At 39.2% G+C, this 17,760-nt stretch overlaps 1 protein-coding gene across 5 annotated transcripts; it reads right to left on the bottom strand.

Annotated features, from left to right (window-relative positions):
* Positions 1 to 2,209: 2,209 nt before the first annotated feature.
* Positions 2,210 to 16,804, bottom strand: tmpoa (thymopoietin a). 5 transcript variants are annotated; one of them, XM_053508618.1, is made up of 14 exons: positions 16,398 to 16,797; positions 11,766 to 11,883; positions 10,719 to 10,871; positions 9,283 to 9,410; positions 9,057 to 9,158; positions 8,819 to 8,869; positions 8,593 to 8,745; positions 8,416 to 8,493; positions 6,439 to 6,519; positions 6,278 to 6,319; positions 5,963 to 6,187; positions 4,880 to 4,996; positions 4,563 to 4,666; positions 2,210 to 3,960 (listed from the first exon to the last, which is right to left on the bottom strand). In XM_053508618.1, the coding sequence occupies exons 1-14, from the start codon at positions 16,629 to 16,631 to the stop codon at positions 3,570 to 3,572; spliced, it is 1,977 nt and encodes a 658-aa protein (XP_053364593.1). In that variant the 5' UTR covers positions 16,632 to 16,797; the 3' UTR covers positions 2,210 to 3,569. The 5 variants fall into 5 exon arrangements, with proteins under 5 accessions (XP_053364593.1, XP_053364592.1, XP_053364591.1 ...); XM_053508617.1 differs by having other exon boundaries at positions 8,416 to 8,733; positions 16,398 to 16,801; XM_053508616.1 differs by having other exon boundaries at positions 8,416 to 8,745; positions 16,398 to 16,801.
* Positions 16,805 to 17,760: the final 956 nt, after the last annotated feature.

Genomic DNA, 17,760 nt, shown 5'->3' on the forward strand with positions numbered 1-17,760 from the left:
TCCCCATTTGTTACTTCATTTGTTAGTAGATAAATTGCAGTAGATTAAATCTTTGCACTCAAGTGAATCATCAGCTAGAAATGATTCGAGTTGGCTTTTTCTTCGTGTTTCGACACTGCAGACGAGTTCAGACACATACTGTACCATCAGAACCAACTAAAGAACAGGGGTGTCTTGCTCTGAGAATTTATACATTTCTTGCTTTTCCGCTCGTGAACTCGTCCACACATCAGCAGAGTTTAGCTCATTGCTCTTCACCTTCTCATTATTTTAAACTTTAGCTCGTTCCATGAGCTCTAATTAGATCTCAGTCGCATTTAGGGATTTATTTCAGGTTCAGTGACATTCCTTGGCCTTTGTTTGTGTGTGTTAATGTTCTAGTCGTTACCTAACAAACCAGACCACTGAGGCATTATTATTGCTTTGCATTTTTAATATTGCAATCATTTCTACAGAATTAATGTCACTCTTATTCACGTTTTGAGATGTGTGTGTGTGTGCTTTATTAATTGGCCTGCATAACTCATCCTCCTCTTCAGAGACTCGGGCATCTCCGGGGGGAGGCGGGCGTGCCAGGCAGAAATAAACCTTCACCGAAGCGTTCAGATCATGATGATGCCAGCGAACGGCCCCTTCCACACGCCTGCAGGATATTATACATACTTATTCATCTCTCTTCCATACACCTAATAGGTTATTAAAGTTATTGAGCAAAGACAGGGTTTAGCATTAGAAATTGTAGTATAAGTGCACCTCCTGGTGGAGACTACATGGAACTGCATCCTCACAACATTTTAAACTTATCCACATGTGCGGTCTTGTGGGTGTGAAGGCAGACGTACCCTAAGTAAGTCTGACTCACCTGACTTGACCTAATCTGCACGTCTTTGGAATGTGGGAAGAAACCCACCAAGCACACGGAGAACAAGCAAACTCCACACATCCTGACCGAGGTGGGAATCGAACCTAGACCCTGCAGGTGCGAGGCCACAGTGCTGTCATATAATATATTATGTTAGCTGTTAGCTAATAAGCAAGTGTTAGTAATAGTGAACCAGCTAGTTATGTTGAACCTAAATGTTCCTTTGATGTTAGCTAATATTACTCTTCCCCTGATCGATTAGCTAAACAATATTGTTCCTTTGATCTGTTCGCTAATCTTAACGCTACTTCAATCTGTCAGCTAACCTTAATATATTCTGATAGGTTAGCTAGCACTATTATTTGTTATTTGGTCTGTTAACCGTTTTATTACTAGCAATATCAGCAAAGAAGTCAGCGCTGCTGCAGCTCAGGACGTCTCCAAGACAACATAAGGCGTAGTATTTCATCGAACCATTAAATACAGCTCACATCCGCCTCTTGGAAATGTTACATAATCCAAAGAAGGAAAAAAAAAACATTACTTGGGATGATTTGTGAGAACTCCACAAACAAACACTAATAATAAATCTAATTGTATTGGCTGGGGTTTAAACAAGCGAGTTAGATTTTCCACCTATTGTGACGATCCGTCTCAGCTTTTATGCTGTATGGCGTTTGGCATCCAATACATTGCATTACCGCCACCTTCTGGTCTTGATCTCCCTCATCTTTCTCTCATCTAGTTTAAATCCTCTTTTATCAAATAATTTCTTCCTTTATTAAATAAAAACATTCCTTTTCATCTATAAATGAGCTTGAACACACTTTTTACATTTCCTGCCTGGTATGACATCATTCCAGGAAATGGGAGGGACAAAAAAAAGGGCTTTGATGCTGGATGTCCCATTTTCTGTAGTCTGACTGGCTAGAAAAATTAACTTTAGCAAAGGGGCATGGGAGAGGGGCATGAGGTTATACTGCTTTCATCAAAATGAAAAATAATAAGTTCACTCACTCACTCATCTTCTATAACGCTTAATTCTGTATTCAGGGTCGCCACCCTAAATAGTTTTTAATTACAAATAATAAAATAGAAAAAATATATTTTTAAGAATGCTTTAAGAAAATCAATAAATTTTTTTTTTTAAATATATATATAGAATGTTGGTTGTTCCATATTCACCAAAACAAAAAAAAATATTTATAAAATGTAATTAAAAATAAAGTCCAACCTGCCGGTTTACCTCTTAAGACCAAACTGATCAGCCGTGTGTGTGTGTGTGTGTGTGACCGGAACATCTGACTAGTACAACACCACCAACACACAAACAAGAAACGTCTTAGATGAAGTTAAATGTTTTATTTTATTTCTACAAATCACATAATGCGGGCTACGGTATAAAAAAAAACTCCCACTGTCCTCAGTCTCAGTCGTAATTCACGCAGCGTTCTCCTGAATAAACATAAACATAACAATAAATACTATACGGAGGAGTAAATATAATATACATGAAGCAATTACCATGGATAAATGAAGTGCTAAGCTTTTGTTACGCAGATAATTCATATTTAAAAAAAAGGTTTTTTTCATCGATAAGCTTTATTTCTTTTTAATTATGACAAGATAAAAAAAAAAAAATTTGCTGTGGGAAATTTTTTATGAATAAACATGTAAAATATGTAGCAAATATTCAAAAAGTAAGTCATGATATACACTGTGTCTACTTTATTAGGAACATCTAAACAGCCAATCAAGTGTCTGCAGCATGATGTATAAAAAGTCCCGTATAAGTCAACAGACTATCATTTGTATCAAACATCTCTGACTTTAGAGCGTGGAGTTACCGAAAAAACCTGGTCAGAGGAGGACAGTCACACTGGATCATGTCGGGTCTTGTGCGTCTACAGTGACTTGAATGATCACTCCTTACAACGAGCTGAACGATCTCAAACACTGTGCTGCTGCAACGTGATAAGCCGATTACATGAATGTTTCTAATAAAGTGGCCGGGCGAGTTCACGTTTTATTATATTGCCAAAAAAAAAAAAGGTATACATAAATAATATAAGACTCGACAAGATAACACTATGTGAAAGTGAGAGTTAGTGAGAAGACGGGTTCGGAAATGGTTTAGGGACGCATCAGGAGGATGTTTATTTGTTTATTTATTTATTCATTTTCAGAACTTTTATTTGGTCTTTGATGACATCAAAACAAGCAGGCTCATTATAATTAACAATCAGGAGAGCCGTGAGATATTTTATTCTGCTCCACGCTGCGTGCACATTTGTACTCGCTCTCTCCAACATTAGCGAGCGGATTCTTGTAACTCGCTGCGTTGATGCGTCCCGAGTTCAGTTTAAGGCCGTCTTGTGACTTATTAAACTCATAAATCAGATTAATTATGCTTTATTTCTCTAGATAATTTATTCACAGAATGTAAAAATACACAGAGACGTTGTGTGACTCCTTTGGCTTTTCCTTAATTCTAGCTTTTGTTCAGAAGCTTCTGACCCACCTACTGTAGCACCACACAGAGCTGCTCGGAAAAAAAACTCCTCCGAAAACAAAACGCAAACGGGTTCTTGAGACCTCGCTTGGTTCTGGACGGTTCTCTGGACCAGGCGAGTTAGAAAAATGATGTACACGGGACAGAAAAAGTCTTTAAATGTGGTGTTCTGAGGGTGGGTTGAAGACAGATTGTTCATTTCCCGGAGGTGTCTAGCGCCTCGCTGTGGCCCGGCTGCCCAAACGGACTCATCTGGTTGCTCTCCATGGCCTGATAGACGAACAGCAGGAAGCCGGCGACTGCGCTGAGCAGCAGCAGCTGCACCCAGACGGGCACTCGGCGTCGCGATTTGGGCGGGACGCTCGGGGGCGCAGCGAGTTTGGGGACGGACAGAGGGACGGACAGGGGGGTCGACAAGGGGGCGGCGCTGAGGCGAGGGACTGCGCTGAGGCGAGGGGCAGACCGGGTCTCTGTGTAGGATGAACTGGTGTATCTGTGCTCGGTGAGACGGGGACGTAGGTTGTCCTGCCAGGTCTCACTGAAGGGCCGTCCTGCAGCTCCTTTAATCGGCTGCCGACGAGTGGCGCTGAGAGGACGCAGAGATACCACACTCATTGTTAGATACCACAAACATTATAACTTCTCAAAACAACAAATCAAATACAGACATGGACTACTGAAACCTCATATCTAAATATCAAAACCTTTACCTTAATCTCAAAAGAGAAATCATTATTAATCTCCAATCCTTATCTTTAACACAATTCCAAATTGAAGCTTGAAAACTATTTGTATCCTTTACTATTCATTTATTCAATAAGATTCAATCAATAAGATTTAATAAGATAAATTAAAGCAGGCAGATGATTTAAGCAGAAACGATTCAGTTTAAAATGCAAAATCATTCAATTTAAAATGAACAATGTTTCAAATAAAAAACAAATTTTTTATTTAAGATGCAAAATGATTCCTTTTAAAATATTCTATCATTCGGTTTAAGATGCAGAACGATTCGGATTGAGTAAAAAATTTGGTTAAGATGAAAATTCACTTTAAGACAAAAAAGCGATCCGGTTTAAGATGTAAAACGCTTCAAATAAGAAGTGAAATGATTCAGTTTAAGAAGAAAAAAACGATTCGGTTTAAGAAGTGAAATGATTAAATTAACACACATTATCACATTCTCACCTGATTCCTGTGGGAGTGTTGAAGACCTCGTTAGGGAACATGTCCTTCAGCAGGTCTCTCTCTGGTGTCTTAGGGGTCTGCTCAACGGCTGATAACTTCTCGATCTGCACACAAACACAGAATGTATGATAAACGCAGGACACCACAAACATCAAAGACTTGCACAACATACTGTGTTACTTATTAGCCCTCAGAAAAAACTCTCAGAAGAACCACACCAACAGAAGAACACTAAAAATGTAGATGACAAGAACCATAGCTGAGGAACGAGGTGAGAGTATAGAACAGGAAGTCAGACGCGGCGCCTGGTGCATTACCAGCGCTCCTGGAGTCTGATCTGTAAGGCCGTGGTCCTGCCCCCGAGCAGGCGTAACTGGAGAGAAGAAGCCATCGATTCGGCTCTGTACTGCTGACGGAGAAGCACACGATCGCGCCTAATGTGGTAAAGCAGAAGCGGTCAGAGACCCTCAACAACAGCTGCAGCAAAACTTAAGATTGAACTCTAATCCAAACCTTTAAATTTCAAAACCCATCATTCTTAAAACGTAACCCTAAAAGATTAAAACCTCAATCTCAAAATCTAATCTTAACCTTCAAACCTTCTCTTGGAATTTAAGATTATATTCAAGCCTAACTTTAATACATTTTAAAACTTGATCTTATTCCTGACGCCTAACATTTAAACTAATCCTGAAACCTAATCTTCATCTTCAAACCTAGTTTTGAAGCTAAATCCTAGAATATAATCTTAAAACTTCCAAGAATCAGATTAATTCAGAATTTCTTTATCTTAATCTGAAACCCAATCCTAAATTGAATCCTAAAAACTAATCTCCAAACCTTAATCTCAAAACTGAATCCTCACCTTATCTTGGGATTTAAGATTGTATCGAAGCCTAACTTTAGAAATCTGAAACAGATTTTAATCTTGAAAAGTAAATATTAATCGTAAAACCAAACTATAATCCTGATTTGTACTTAATCTGAATTTTTTTTTACAGCTGATTTAAAAAGATAATCTTAGAATCATAAATACTTTGAATTAAATTGAGAAATAATCTTAATCCTGTTTTTTTTTTTATTGTAAAAACTAATTTTGGTTTAAAATGCCTATACTAATCTTGGAACCTGATCATCATCTTGAAAATAAATCTTAACCTTTTAAAGTAATCCTAATCTTGGAAACTATTTCTTAATCCTAAACTTGAAACATTTGAAAGAATTGAAAAAGCCTCAAGTTGGTCAAATAAGGTCCTAGTATGGTGGATTAAAAGCAGTCCAGAACCGCGTTCTACTGTAAATTAAATTCGTACCACCTACAGTGTATACAGAGTTAAAAACGACAACACCCTCCACCACCGTGAGCCAAAACCCACAGACCTATCGGTGTAGCTTCAAACCTGTACGTCAGACGAGCTCTTCATGACAGGAAGGTCACGAGACGGACGACAGGGAGACTCCACGAGAGAGAGAGAGCTCGAGGAACCTCTGTCTTGACCGGCTCGAGAAGGTGAGAGTCTGCACATCGCGTGGATCAGCTCTCTGGATGGCTGAGGTGAAGCTGAACAAGGTGAACTCTTCGGTTTTGCGTGCTTTGACAATGATTTAAACTCGCGTGGCGAGTCCTTTAACACAGGCATGATGCAACAGTGAAGAAAAAAGTGAAGAAACTTTCCCAATCTCAGAAACCAGTGTCTCAGTATCTCAGTACCTACCACATGATCAGGTCTGGAGCTCAGAACCTCCTGTGGACCAACCTGGCGTAAAACCACACACAATAAAAACACACCGCATGACTTTGATAAGGACAGAATGTGAGATTCTGTGGTGTTTTAACGAAACTAAAAAACAGGAAGAACGTGTGTGAAGAAATCACCTCGAGGAGAGCGGTATCGAGGAGGGAAAGCTGGACTTCCTCAGCAGATGCTTTAGGCAACGCAGCGACACTTTCACTACGCTTTAGAGAAGAATGATTAAAAAAACTAAACCCAATAATGTAGGATCTGCTAAATTCTGTCTTCTGACTGGTCAAAGGAAAAAAAACAAAAACAAACCAAACAGAGCTGATAAACGTCCTGTTACTACAGCTGTATATCACAGGTTTATAGACCTTTTACAGACACGTCACACCATTGGCAGTCACAGATGTGTACAGCCGTGTGGGTTGTATTTCAGAGGCGCAAAAAACAAATATTAAATAAATAAAAATAATAATAATAAATACCGATTACCTTATGACCTAATACAGGATTACCGGCCGCTTTGACACACAGATAAAATAGTATATACTCTATAAATTTTTTTATTGTAACTTGTAAATTTTGTATTTTCAATAAAAAAAAATATATATATTTTAGTCTCAAAAACACCAGTACAGTGAAACCTCGGATTGCGAGTAATGCGGCTTGCGAGTGTTCCGCAAGACGAGCAAAGATTTTAAATAAATTTTGATTTGGAAAACGAACAAGTCTTGGTTTACGAGTACCGAGTATCATGTATCAGGCACGCACTTCTTGTTTTGACGCCAAGCGTCACGTGATCACAACTGAGCGCGTCTCTTAATGGTATAATCAACATCCGTGCACGTGTGTACTGTTTACTATAACACTGACCACGTGTGTGTGTGTAAAACACTTTTTGTGTCTGTATGCGTGTGTGCAGCGCACGTGTAAAGCAAAAGCAAGTTTCAGAGAGATTCTCTCATTAGAGATAAAAATCCATTTTATCTCTCCCTCTCTATATCAGCCTGCACCCTGTCATTGGACACTGTGCCCCTTCTCTCACACACACGCACACACACAGTTCAGGAAAAGTAAAGTGGAATTTGGGATTCAGCCTTGTGTTAGAAGCTAGTTAGCTGCTAACAAAACAGTGTAAATGATTCAGAGGCGACTCGAAACGACTTAGAAGGAACTAAGTGCTGCAACGTTATCGATGCGTTTTGTTGCTGAAAGTCCTTCCGTGACTGGGTTTTGGTTCTTGTCTTGGCGGACAGACATTGTGATGTTAGGTAAAAAAAGAACGATAATAAAAAGCGCTAATTATTTAATTTTGCTTGATCCAATACATTAATATGTACAAACAACAATATGGTGATGTAAGTTGATACTGTGACGCTTTCTTAAAGTAAGGAGATGTTTATTTAACATTAATGGAAGGAGTCTCAAGTGTCTTTAGCCCTATTCAGACGGGACTAGTTTTCCAAATGACGTTGGAGTTAGAATTTTTTTCAGACGACGTCCGTCATTTCATGTATGCATTCGAACAGGACTAACATAAAAGAGTAGGAGAGTCTGTGTTTCACATGTGGCCGTTGCACAAGACATTATTGGTGCAAAAACTTGAATACTAGCGCACTAGCGATAGTAAGGTAGTTCACATTGACCAAAACACAAAAGAAAAAACACGTTTTGGAAAAAACATTTCCGGCAATCACTGACATTCGCATTCAGGGTGGATTAGATTTGTCAGAGGACCGCCGAGTTTGCTGAAAAACAGTAGGTAATTTGCTCTGGAATTTTTACCGAGGTCGTGTGAGAGAAAGACAGCCATGGCAGATTCGGACGGGATTAAAATCACAAAGTACGTCAGTGAAACAGAAACTTCTCTAACGACCCCCTGTAAAACTAGTCCCATCTGAATTGGGCAAATGATTCTCAACAACGAGTAAAAAAAAGGTAAAGCTGGGACACTTTAAAGCAGAGGCACTTAACACTTTAGTGTTTAGTTTACAGTTTTTCTATAAACTTCTTGTGATGCACAGCAGCTCTTGAAATAAATGCTGGAGAGTCGTTCTCTATTAAAATAAGTTTTTGTAGACACACTTTCTAACGCAAGTACCAATGAAAAGCACCTTTCTTTCTGGCTGGCCGGAGGGTGATGTATGACGCGGTCCCACGGTCTTCACAGCGACGGTAACCCTTTTATAAAACTGAGGAGGAGGTTTACTTATCAAACAGCAAATGCGTGTGAGAAACCCATTCCCTTCACCCAGTATTAACTCAAAAACCACATCTACTTCACACGACACCTTGTCAGCGGAAACGGCGCCGTCCTGATAATCCAAAGGGGCGCGGGCCGAAGACGGACGCCGTTCGGGAGACTCAGACGAGCCCTCCTCACTCACACGAAAAGACCTCGGCAGTGCTTCGGCAAGCAGCTCCTTCGGCTCCTTGGGTATTGCCTTCGATAGAAAAAAATGTGTCACGATTCTACGAGAGCCAGTCGATAATTCCGTGCGTCGTTTACTTACATACCGGGAATCGTTTCCTCTCACGAGGAACTGGGAGCAACTCTGACACAGATACCTTCGAGAACAAGAAGATGACAACATGTGCCTAAAAATAAATAAATAAACAAACACTAGAAGAATGAAAGTCCAGAAAACGTCCCAGGAAAGGTGCACAAGAACAGACAGGGTGTGCTGAGGGTTAAACCCGAGAGCCCTCTGTGGAGCTGCAGAGCAGCATGAAAAACAACAAGCCGTGATGTTACAGAGTCGGGAACGGTGTGATCCACACGGCGAGACGACCTCCTCGACTTCCTCTTGACATTTGCCGCATCAAGGTCTTCTTCTTCCAACTCGTCACCTTCATCCTTACGTACATTTATACACACATACACATACTATTGCAACAATCGTTGCAACAATCGTATTAGAGAAATTGTGTGTGTGTGTGTGTGCATGAGAGAGATCAGTATTACCCCGCCTCCTCCTCACCTTGTTCTGGCTGCTTCTGGTTCTGGTGGTCACTGGGGTTTTTCCTCGGCTCCTTAGCGGCCGCTCTACTATCGGGACAGGCTCGGGTTCAGGCTCTAGCTCCGGTTCTGGTTCTGCTGCTCTTGTTTCTGATCAAAAATCATGCAGCGTGTGAATTTCCTGTATTTAGTGTGCTGGTGATTACCACAGAGACCAAACAGGAAGCTTCTGCTTCCTCAATCAAAATCTGAGTATAAAGGAATTTTTATGTTCAAGATACACCAGAATAAATGCACGTAGTCCCCTATATACGAACGAGTTTTGTTCGGTGAGCACATTCGTAAATCAGATTGGTTCTTAAGTCTGACAAAGTGAGTCTAATACACCTTTGACATGGATATACAATATAATGCATACCAATCCACTTGACTAAGTCTCTGTCCCTTTTTCCCCACACTGCGATCATGATGCCGAAAACCATAACCGCGACTAAGGAAATTAATCTCACTTGTGTTAAATGTAGCGGTGTTGTTTCTGCACCTTTAAATTGTTAGGGGAATTTGTGTTAGCATCATGCTCGCAGCAAGCTAACCGTGTTAGCATCATGCTCGCAGCAAGCTAACCGTGTTAGCATCATGCTCGCAGCAAGCTAACCGTGTTAGCATCATGCTCGCAGCAAGCTAACCGTGTTAGCATCATGCTCGCAGCAAGCTAACCGTGTTAGCATCATGCTCGCAGCAAGCTAACCGTGTTAGCATCATGCTCGCAGCAAGCTAACCGTGTTAGCATCATGCTCGCAGCAAGCTAACCGTGTTAGCATCATGCTCGCAGCAAGCTAACCGTGTTAGCATCATGCTCGCAGCAAGCTAACCGTGTTAGCATCATGCTCGCAGCATGCTAACATGGGGGTGGGCTCATTTTTAATCAATCAATTTTTATCAATCAGTCTCAACATCATGCTAATATTGTTAGCATCATGCTAGCTGTGTTAGCATCATGCTAGCAACATGCCAATTGTGTTAGCATCATGCTAGCTAACATGGGGATGGGCTCATTTTACTCAGGCAACCAATCAATCTCTTAGGATTATCGTGAAGCTTTTAAGCCACACTCTAGGCCCAAGTTTTGCTACAGCAAGCACCGCTCACATTTTATTCAGAAAATGTACCTCAGGAAATGTATTAGTATCTGGTGCACTGCAGTGTCTATTTTTTGTACAATACACTTGAGCTATGATTAACCAAGAAGTAGAACCGTGGTTCATTCGTATCCGTGGAAATTCTTAACTCAAATGTTCATAACTCGGGGACTACCCTGTAACACTCTCAAAAAACAAAAATAAAGAGCTCAAATTTATTCATTACTGATTACAGACCTCTGAACCTCTCAAAAAGTGGGGGGGCTTCACTCTGTCAATCCCATCAACACTAACCAATCAAATGTGTTCACGTTGTTACCTTCCTCTTTATCGCTGTACTGGTCCGAGTCTGCGCTCCCGTTACGGGTGGTGTGGGTCTGAACCGGCTCGGAGACGGTGATGACGGTGGTCTGAGGAGGACCCTGGTCCAGTAACTTCTGCAGCTTCTTCTCGTACACTTTACGTGTGGACGCTGGAAACACACATACAGAGGGGTAATTGAATAATCGTCTACAACTACAAACAGATAGAAATTCAACTTGTTTGTAGTCAATAAACCTTTTGGCAAATTTTCTTTTGACTTCATAACTCTTTCATATAGTACAAGAAATCTTTGTTATAATTTAATAAAAATAATAAAATTAAATAAAAAAGATTACAGGGAATTGCCAAAAAATTTGCATTAGGCGATTAGTTAGGAGATAAACAACTGAAAAAAAGTATTTAAGAATCCGCATTTTTAAACAATTCAGATCAAACTAATTCTTTATATTACACAAAGATACCCAGAGTAAATAGAAAAAAGCAGTTTTAAATAAAGCTTTTAATTTAATAATCCTATTTATTAAAGGGAAAAAAACAAGCTGTCTAAACCTACCTGGTCCTATGTGAAAAAGTAATTGCCCCCTAAACCTAATAACTGATTGTTCCACCCTTGGCGTTTGCAATAACTGATAACTGGTGGTGAATCTTTCACTTCACTGTGGCTTTAAAGCATTTTAACTGAATTAAATTAAAGTTTAAGGCATCTCAATTACATTTTCCACACAGGGCCAGATAGGGTTGGAAAACTTTTTTTTCCCTTTAATAAATTATATGATCATTTGAAAACAGCATTTCGTAATTACTCGGGTAATAAAATTTTGTTTGATGATCTGAATTATTTACACATATGACAAAGCTACAGAACATTTTTTTCACAGCACTGCATTATACAATCACAGTACGTGTGATATCTGGTACACGCTACAGCAGACTCGACAGTTAATAGTAATAACACATCATGACAGCATATTTGTTTGAGCGAAATGTTCATTTCCAGTTACGTCTCCAGCTCAGACCGCCGCGCTGCCTCCTGTGGTCTCACCTACGATGGGTCCGGCACTGACCCCGTACTTCAGCAGCTGCTCCTTCAGCTCCTCGTTGGTCAGTTCGGTAACGTCGATCTCCTCGGGACGAACCCGGTCTGTTTTCCTGGTGGCTTTCTGTGAAAAAGGAAAACGTCAAGTCAGATCGGGTTGAAGGACAGAGAGCGCTAGCTCGAGTACACAGGGACGGGAAAAACCCAGGACCAACTGATCCGATACCCAGGTGAGCAGTCTTGCGCACTCGCCCACTCTCTATGGACACAGTAATGTCTCACTCACGCACACACACCGGCTGGGAAAAAAAGATGCCGTTTGGCAGAACCTCAGGGAAACTATAAACCCGTTCCCAGATGTTAATCTTGCCTCTACAAACAAGACTTCAAGTTTTCAAGAGTCAAAAAAATTCACGAGAGATTAAATCGGTTCGAGCAAATTCCTCAGTAATGGAGTCACGTGTGCCGCGGGTCAGAATCCAGCCACGTTCGCCTGGAGCTCAGTCACGTCTCAGTGTGGAAATCGAAAACATGTGATGGAGATGAAGTGGAACAGAAACACAGCGAGAGAGTGAGAAAAAAAAGAAAGAAGAAAAAGTGTGGTGATGAGCTGAGAGTGTGTGTCACTTTATAACAGTCTTCTGCATTTAAAAAAAAACAAAACCCTGAGATCCCGATGAGGCAATCAGGAGCGACATTACAGGACAGATTTCACAATCAGTGCATTTTAAAGAGGAAGGAAATAAAAAAAATCTTTTCTCAATCTCCTCACCACACCTTGTGTGTTAGCTGGACTGTGTAAAGACAAAACGTTAGACAGAAGGTCGAGACACAAACCATGTGGTTTTGCATTTGAAGTATTTTTTTTTATCAAAAAAGAGAAACAGTGCAAGATTAGGCAGGGGGTGCCAAAACATTAAAACCACCGACAGGTGATTATTCAGTGGCACTTGGTAAAGGGTGCAATATGAGCCTCAGTTCTCAGGAAGAGTGTTAGAATCTGAGCGACTTTCAAAAGCGCATGGTTGTGACGTCTAGACAATTAGATCAGAGTGTCTGCAAACCAGCAGGTCTTGTGTGTTCGCACCAGGGTCACATGCTTCCAGGACCCTCTAATGTGTGTGAGGGGCCGTCCGGTCTGATCCGATCACACTAAAAAGCTAACAGAGTGATCACACTGGATCTGAACGAGAGGAGACGGGTCACGGGTTGTCGTGAAGCTCCACGCTGACCCAAGTCCGTCACTGAAAGCGTCATCATACAGACCGAGTAAATGGAGAGAGGTAAAAGAGGGAATAACTAAAGACTCTAAACTAAAGTCTGTATTCAGGAACTCGGCCACGTGTGTAGTCTGGATGGTGCTGCGGTGCTGTTTTCAAACAACTCTCGTTGAAACGTCACTGATCCAACGTCAAAGACTACTACTCTAATGTCTTAAAGACTTTCTTAACTGGAGAAACACACACACACATCTGGCAGCACAGAGGCAAATTCCTCCTTACAGGCAACTATTTCCTCAATAAAGAAACCAAACCCAAAAGAAAAACAGTCGAAAGATTCAGATTCCTGAGCACAGAGCCAGAACGACATGATACACACACAAAAAATAAAGGAAATTCCTATATTATAGCTTGGACTCGATCAGAAGAGCCACTGGAGCGATCACGATCTCATCACCAGCGTTATGTAGGGGAGGAGAGGGGAGGGGAGGAGGCAAAAAGTGGGGTGTTTAGAAACAAACAGCAATAAATACATTAAAATAAAAAAGGCAACCGCTGCATCAAAAAAGTATTTGTTAAATTTAAATAAAATGGAAACTTATAAATGAATCAATAAGCAGGGAAAAGGGTGGATTGTTTACAAATAAACAAATAAATAGATAAGCCCCAATAATATTAAATAAAATTATTTGTCAAATTTAAATAATATTGAAATTAATCCACCAGGGGATAACACGGGTTGTTTTATAAATAAACACTCATTTGTTAAATTTAAATAACAATAAAACATAAATGAATCAGTAAGGGAGAAAAAGTTGAGCGTTTGAGTAAATAGCATGAAGTAAAAAAAAAAAGAAAACAAAAACGCAACAGGGTTTGAGAACTTTTAACACATCATTTACAGACTAATTAATTAATTAATTCTTGTTAAAAATTATAAATCACTTGAAAATAAATATAGTCATTATGCAGTAAACATTTTGTTGCTCTGTTATGATGTTATTTAGCGTTTTACTGTTCTTTTTTTATATAAATAATAATATATAAAAGTTTGGTTGGCCTTCATTCCTTAAAATAAAAAACTGTGTACATTTTTTAATTATTAAATCCACCACTACTTTTTTTTGCTGATAGTTTTAATTTTATTTAATGTATCGTTATTATTGTTATTATTATTATTTAAAAGCAAAACCACATCTTGATAGCTCATTGTCCTGCCTTTAATAATCCTGACCCGAGGTTTCGGTCTCGTCGCTGACACCCAAACACACACCTGCCTTACTGTATATTAAACTATTAAACAGTGTGTTTCTGACCCTGACGCGACCCGACCGCATTACAGTCCAGTAAAGCTGTGATAAAAAGCCGTAAGTGTTAATAGCACTTCTTTCATCACACTGTGTGATGTTACAAAGACGGTTTGTAAAGATCACAAAAACAGGAAGAGAAAGTGGAACAGAAACACACTACACACACTCAGAAATACTTATTAAAATAATAATCACAGCTCGTTTTAGAACACACGCTATCTGATTAAGTCAATTACTTTTCTACAATAATTTTAACTAATTAATTACCTCACTCTAATTACCGTACATTTTTTCAATCCATTTTTACAAACAGTAACAAACATCGATCGATCCAAATCGTTGAATCTGTTTATCATCATCATCATCATCATCATCAAAGTGTCCGCTGTACAATTACTGTTGCTATAAAAACACCAACATCTTAAATCGAGTGCATTTACACCCGTGCTACAGTCATGAGACTAACCAAAGCCTTTGGCCAATCAGAATCAAGAACCCGATTCAGGATTAAACATCTCTATGTGACTAAATGAAGTCTTGACTTTTTTTTTCACGCTTTTACAGCATTTTTAAAAAATTGATAAACAAATAAATCTATTTATTTAATTATTAACTTTGACATTTAAAATTTTTGATTTGGGGAATTTGCATTAAAACAAAAAACTGTAAATCCCTGTAAGTGGTAGAGATGGAGGTAAAAAATATATATATAGTTATAAATCGCAATTAAATCAATTCATGTATCGCCTCACTGACTCCAAAGTTATAAAAAAACAACAACATTTTTTACATTCATAATCAAGATGAACCAGTCGATCAGCCAGTGATTACGATTAGCTGGTTTTCAGTTCGATAAGCTGATCAGCCTCAGACATGGACGAGAAGCTTCCGAGTGGCGCAACAGAAACGCATTTTTATGGTGTTTTACAAAAAGGGTTATAAAGTTTTGCATGTTAAAATCCTTCGATCTGACTTTTTCTTTACCATCAGCTCACATTAAGCGAAACGTATATAAAAAAATAAAAATAAAACAAGGTTAAGAATTAAACACGGTATTACAAATATTCCATATTTATTTATTTTTAACTTGTTTACTTTTCTATCTGCACCGTGATCATGGTGTGAAGCTACCAGTGGTGGCAGGTGCAAATTTTTTTGGGGGGTGTGTAGGGGAGGTTAGCTCGGCTGTGATCACTTGACTGCTGCTTAATAAGAAGATCAGGTCGACTTGGTCCAAGCTCTTTAACTTTTTTTCTTTCTTCGTCCGAATATTCTCTCATATTTATCTGGCTTCCACATCAATCACTATTCAATACATTAACTAACAATCTGCTGAGTGTTTATAAGACATAAGACTCGTTGAGAATGGTCCAATCACATGAGCTTAAATATTTAAAAACAATATTGATTCGCTAAGAACAAAACCGCGAGGGTTCGGGGCGCACGGTGGATGTCACCCCAAGGATGATTTGAAAAAGAAACCAATTAAAGCTCAGCCTCAAATCACACGCTTTTCAAAACTTTACGCGCTCGTTTGCCCTGCGTACACAAACACAAATAACCATAATACAGTTTAGTTTTTTTATGTAAATTAGTTATATGAAGAAATACAGGCGAATATTGTGACTAAATGAGTTTTTCATTATTAAAATAAATAATAATTATGTTAAATAATTACATGTTACAGTAGCATTCTCCTCTGCCTAACTTATTGACCAGCTGCCACCGGAAGCTACAGTATCGTACGGTATCGTATCGCGTGCAGTAACGGTTACCATGACAACACCTTTACGATCATTGAAGCGGGAAAGTCAAGCAGCATGGCGGCGCGCGCGTATGTTTGTTTGTTTTCCCCCTTCTAACGTCATCACAGATAAATAATTTAAGTCTTACGGTTTGTTCGTTATACTAATTAGACGTTTAAAAAAAACTTTATATAACTTTATATAATATTCTATTAAAAACTTTATATTTCGCGCCGAACCCCTCCGTTACTGTTGCTCCCGAGAGTCGGCCATGTTGTCCAGGTAAAGCGGTGTGTTTACATCCCCAGTAGCGGTGCAGTGATGAGCGGGTCTATAGAGCGGATCAGAGGCTCTGAGTCTCACCCTGCCGGAGCGCGCGGTCACGGGGGCTGCACCGGGGGCAGGAGTCTCCTCGTCGCTGGAGAAAGCCTCCGCGGAGCCGCTCCTCTTGTTCTGGGACGTCAGGTTTTTCAGATACAGCTCCACGTACACTCCCTTCCGCTGCTCTCCGTTCGGCAGCGCCACGTTGTTGGCCATCAGCGCGCTCTTCAGCTTGTCTTTAGTCAGCACGGACGGGTCGGTGAGAAACTCCGCCATGGCCGCCTGCGTCTCCTTCACCCTGTGTGTGTGTGTGTGTGCGTCTCTCTCTCTCTAACTCCCTCTGTCTGTCTGCACCACCATTAGCCGTCCCATGTTCACGGACTCACAGCTCTGATCCTATTGGTCGGCCGGAGGAACAACGAACGATCCTATTGGTGGAGAGATCTCACGCGCTGAACAGTGCGCGCGCGAATTGGATAATGACGAGGCCAACGTGATAGAAGTTAGAAACATCTATATAAACATAAATAAACCAATACATCTATATAAATACATCTATATTAGTATGAAAACTTTGTGTGTATATATATATATATATATAAAGCTATATAAAGTAAATTTTATATATATATATATATATATATATATATATAAATGTATATTGGTATGAATGAATATATAAAATAAAAATAATTTAAAATAATAAATATAAATAAATGTTGTTGGTCTAAATAAATATAAATAAACAAAATGTAATCTATATGATTTAAATAAATATAAATCAACATAAATACACATATATAAATCTATATAAATATAAACAACGGAATTACCACTAATACATTAAATTAAAGAATATTTAAGACCACAAAATTTAGGTTATGTGATTTTAATACATTAATAATTAATATAAATCAATCAATCCTGATACTGCTACTAATATTTAAAAACAATTATACACATGAAGACTGCAACCTTCAACAAAACTTTAACAAAAATTTTATTTAACAAATTTATATAACTCATGCAGTGGCCTAGTCAAAGGCCAGACCTAAATCTGATCAATATGGTGTGGCATACTCAAAACCCTCCAATGTGGGCGAATTTAAAAATTCTGCATAGAAGAGCGGGCCAAAATTCCTCCTCAGCGATGTGAAAGACTCATTTCAGTCATCAGTAATCACAAACACTTAAATGCAGACAACCAGTTATTGGGTTACAAGTCACTTTAATAAGACACTTTCATGCATATTTGCACACCCCCCAATCATTTTTCTTTATTTACACAACAATTTCTTTTTTTAATACTAGCTAAATACATTTTTTATTGGATTTCTTTATTTATATGTATTTTTTATTGATAAGCTTTAATTTTTAAGGTCACAGGCGGTCATATAAGCATTTT

Source organism: Clarias gariepinus, chromosome 12 (genome assembly GCF_024256425.1).
Source record: "Clarias gariepinus isolate MV-2021 ecotype Netherlands chromosome 12, CGAR_prim_01v2, whole genome shotgun sequence".
NCBI lineage: Eukaryota > Metazoa > Chordata > Actinopteri > Siluriformes > Clariidae > Clarias > Clarias gariepinus.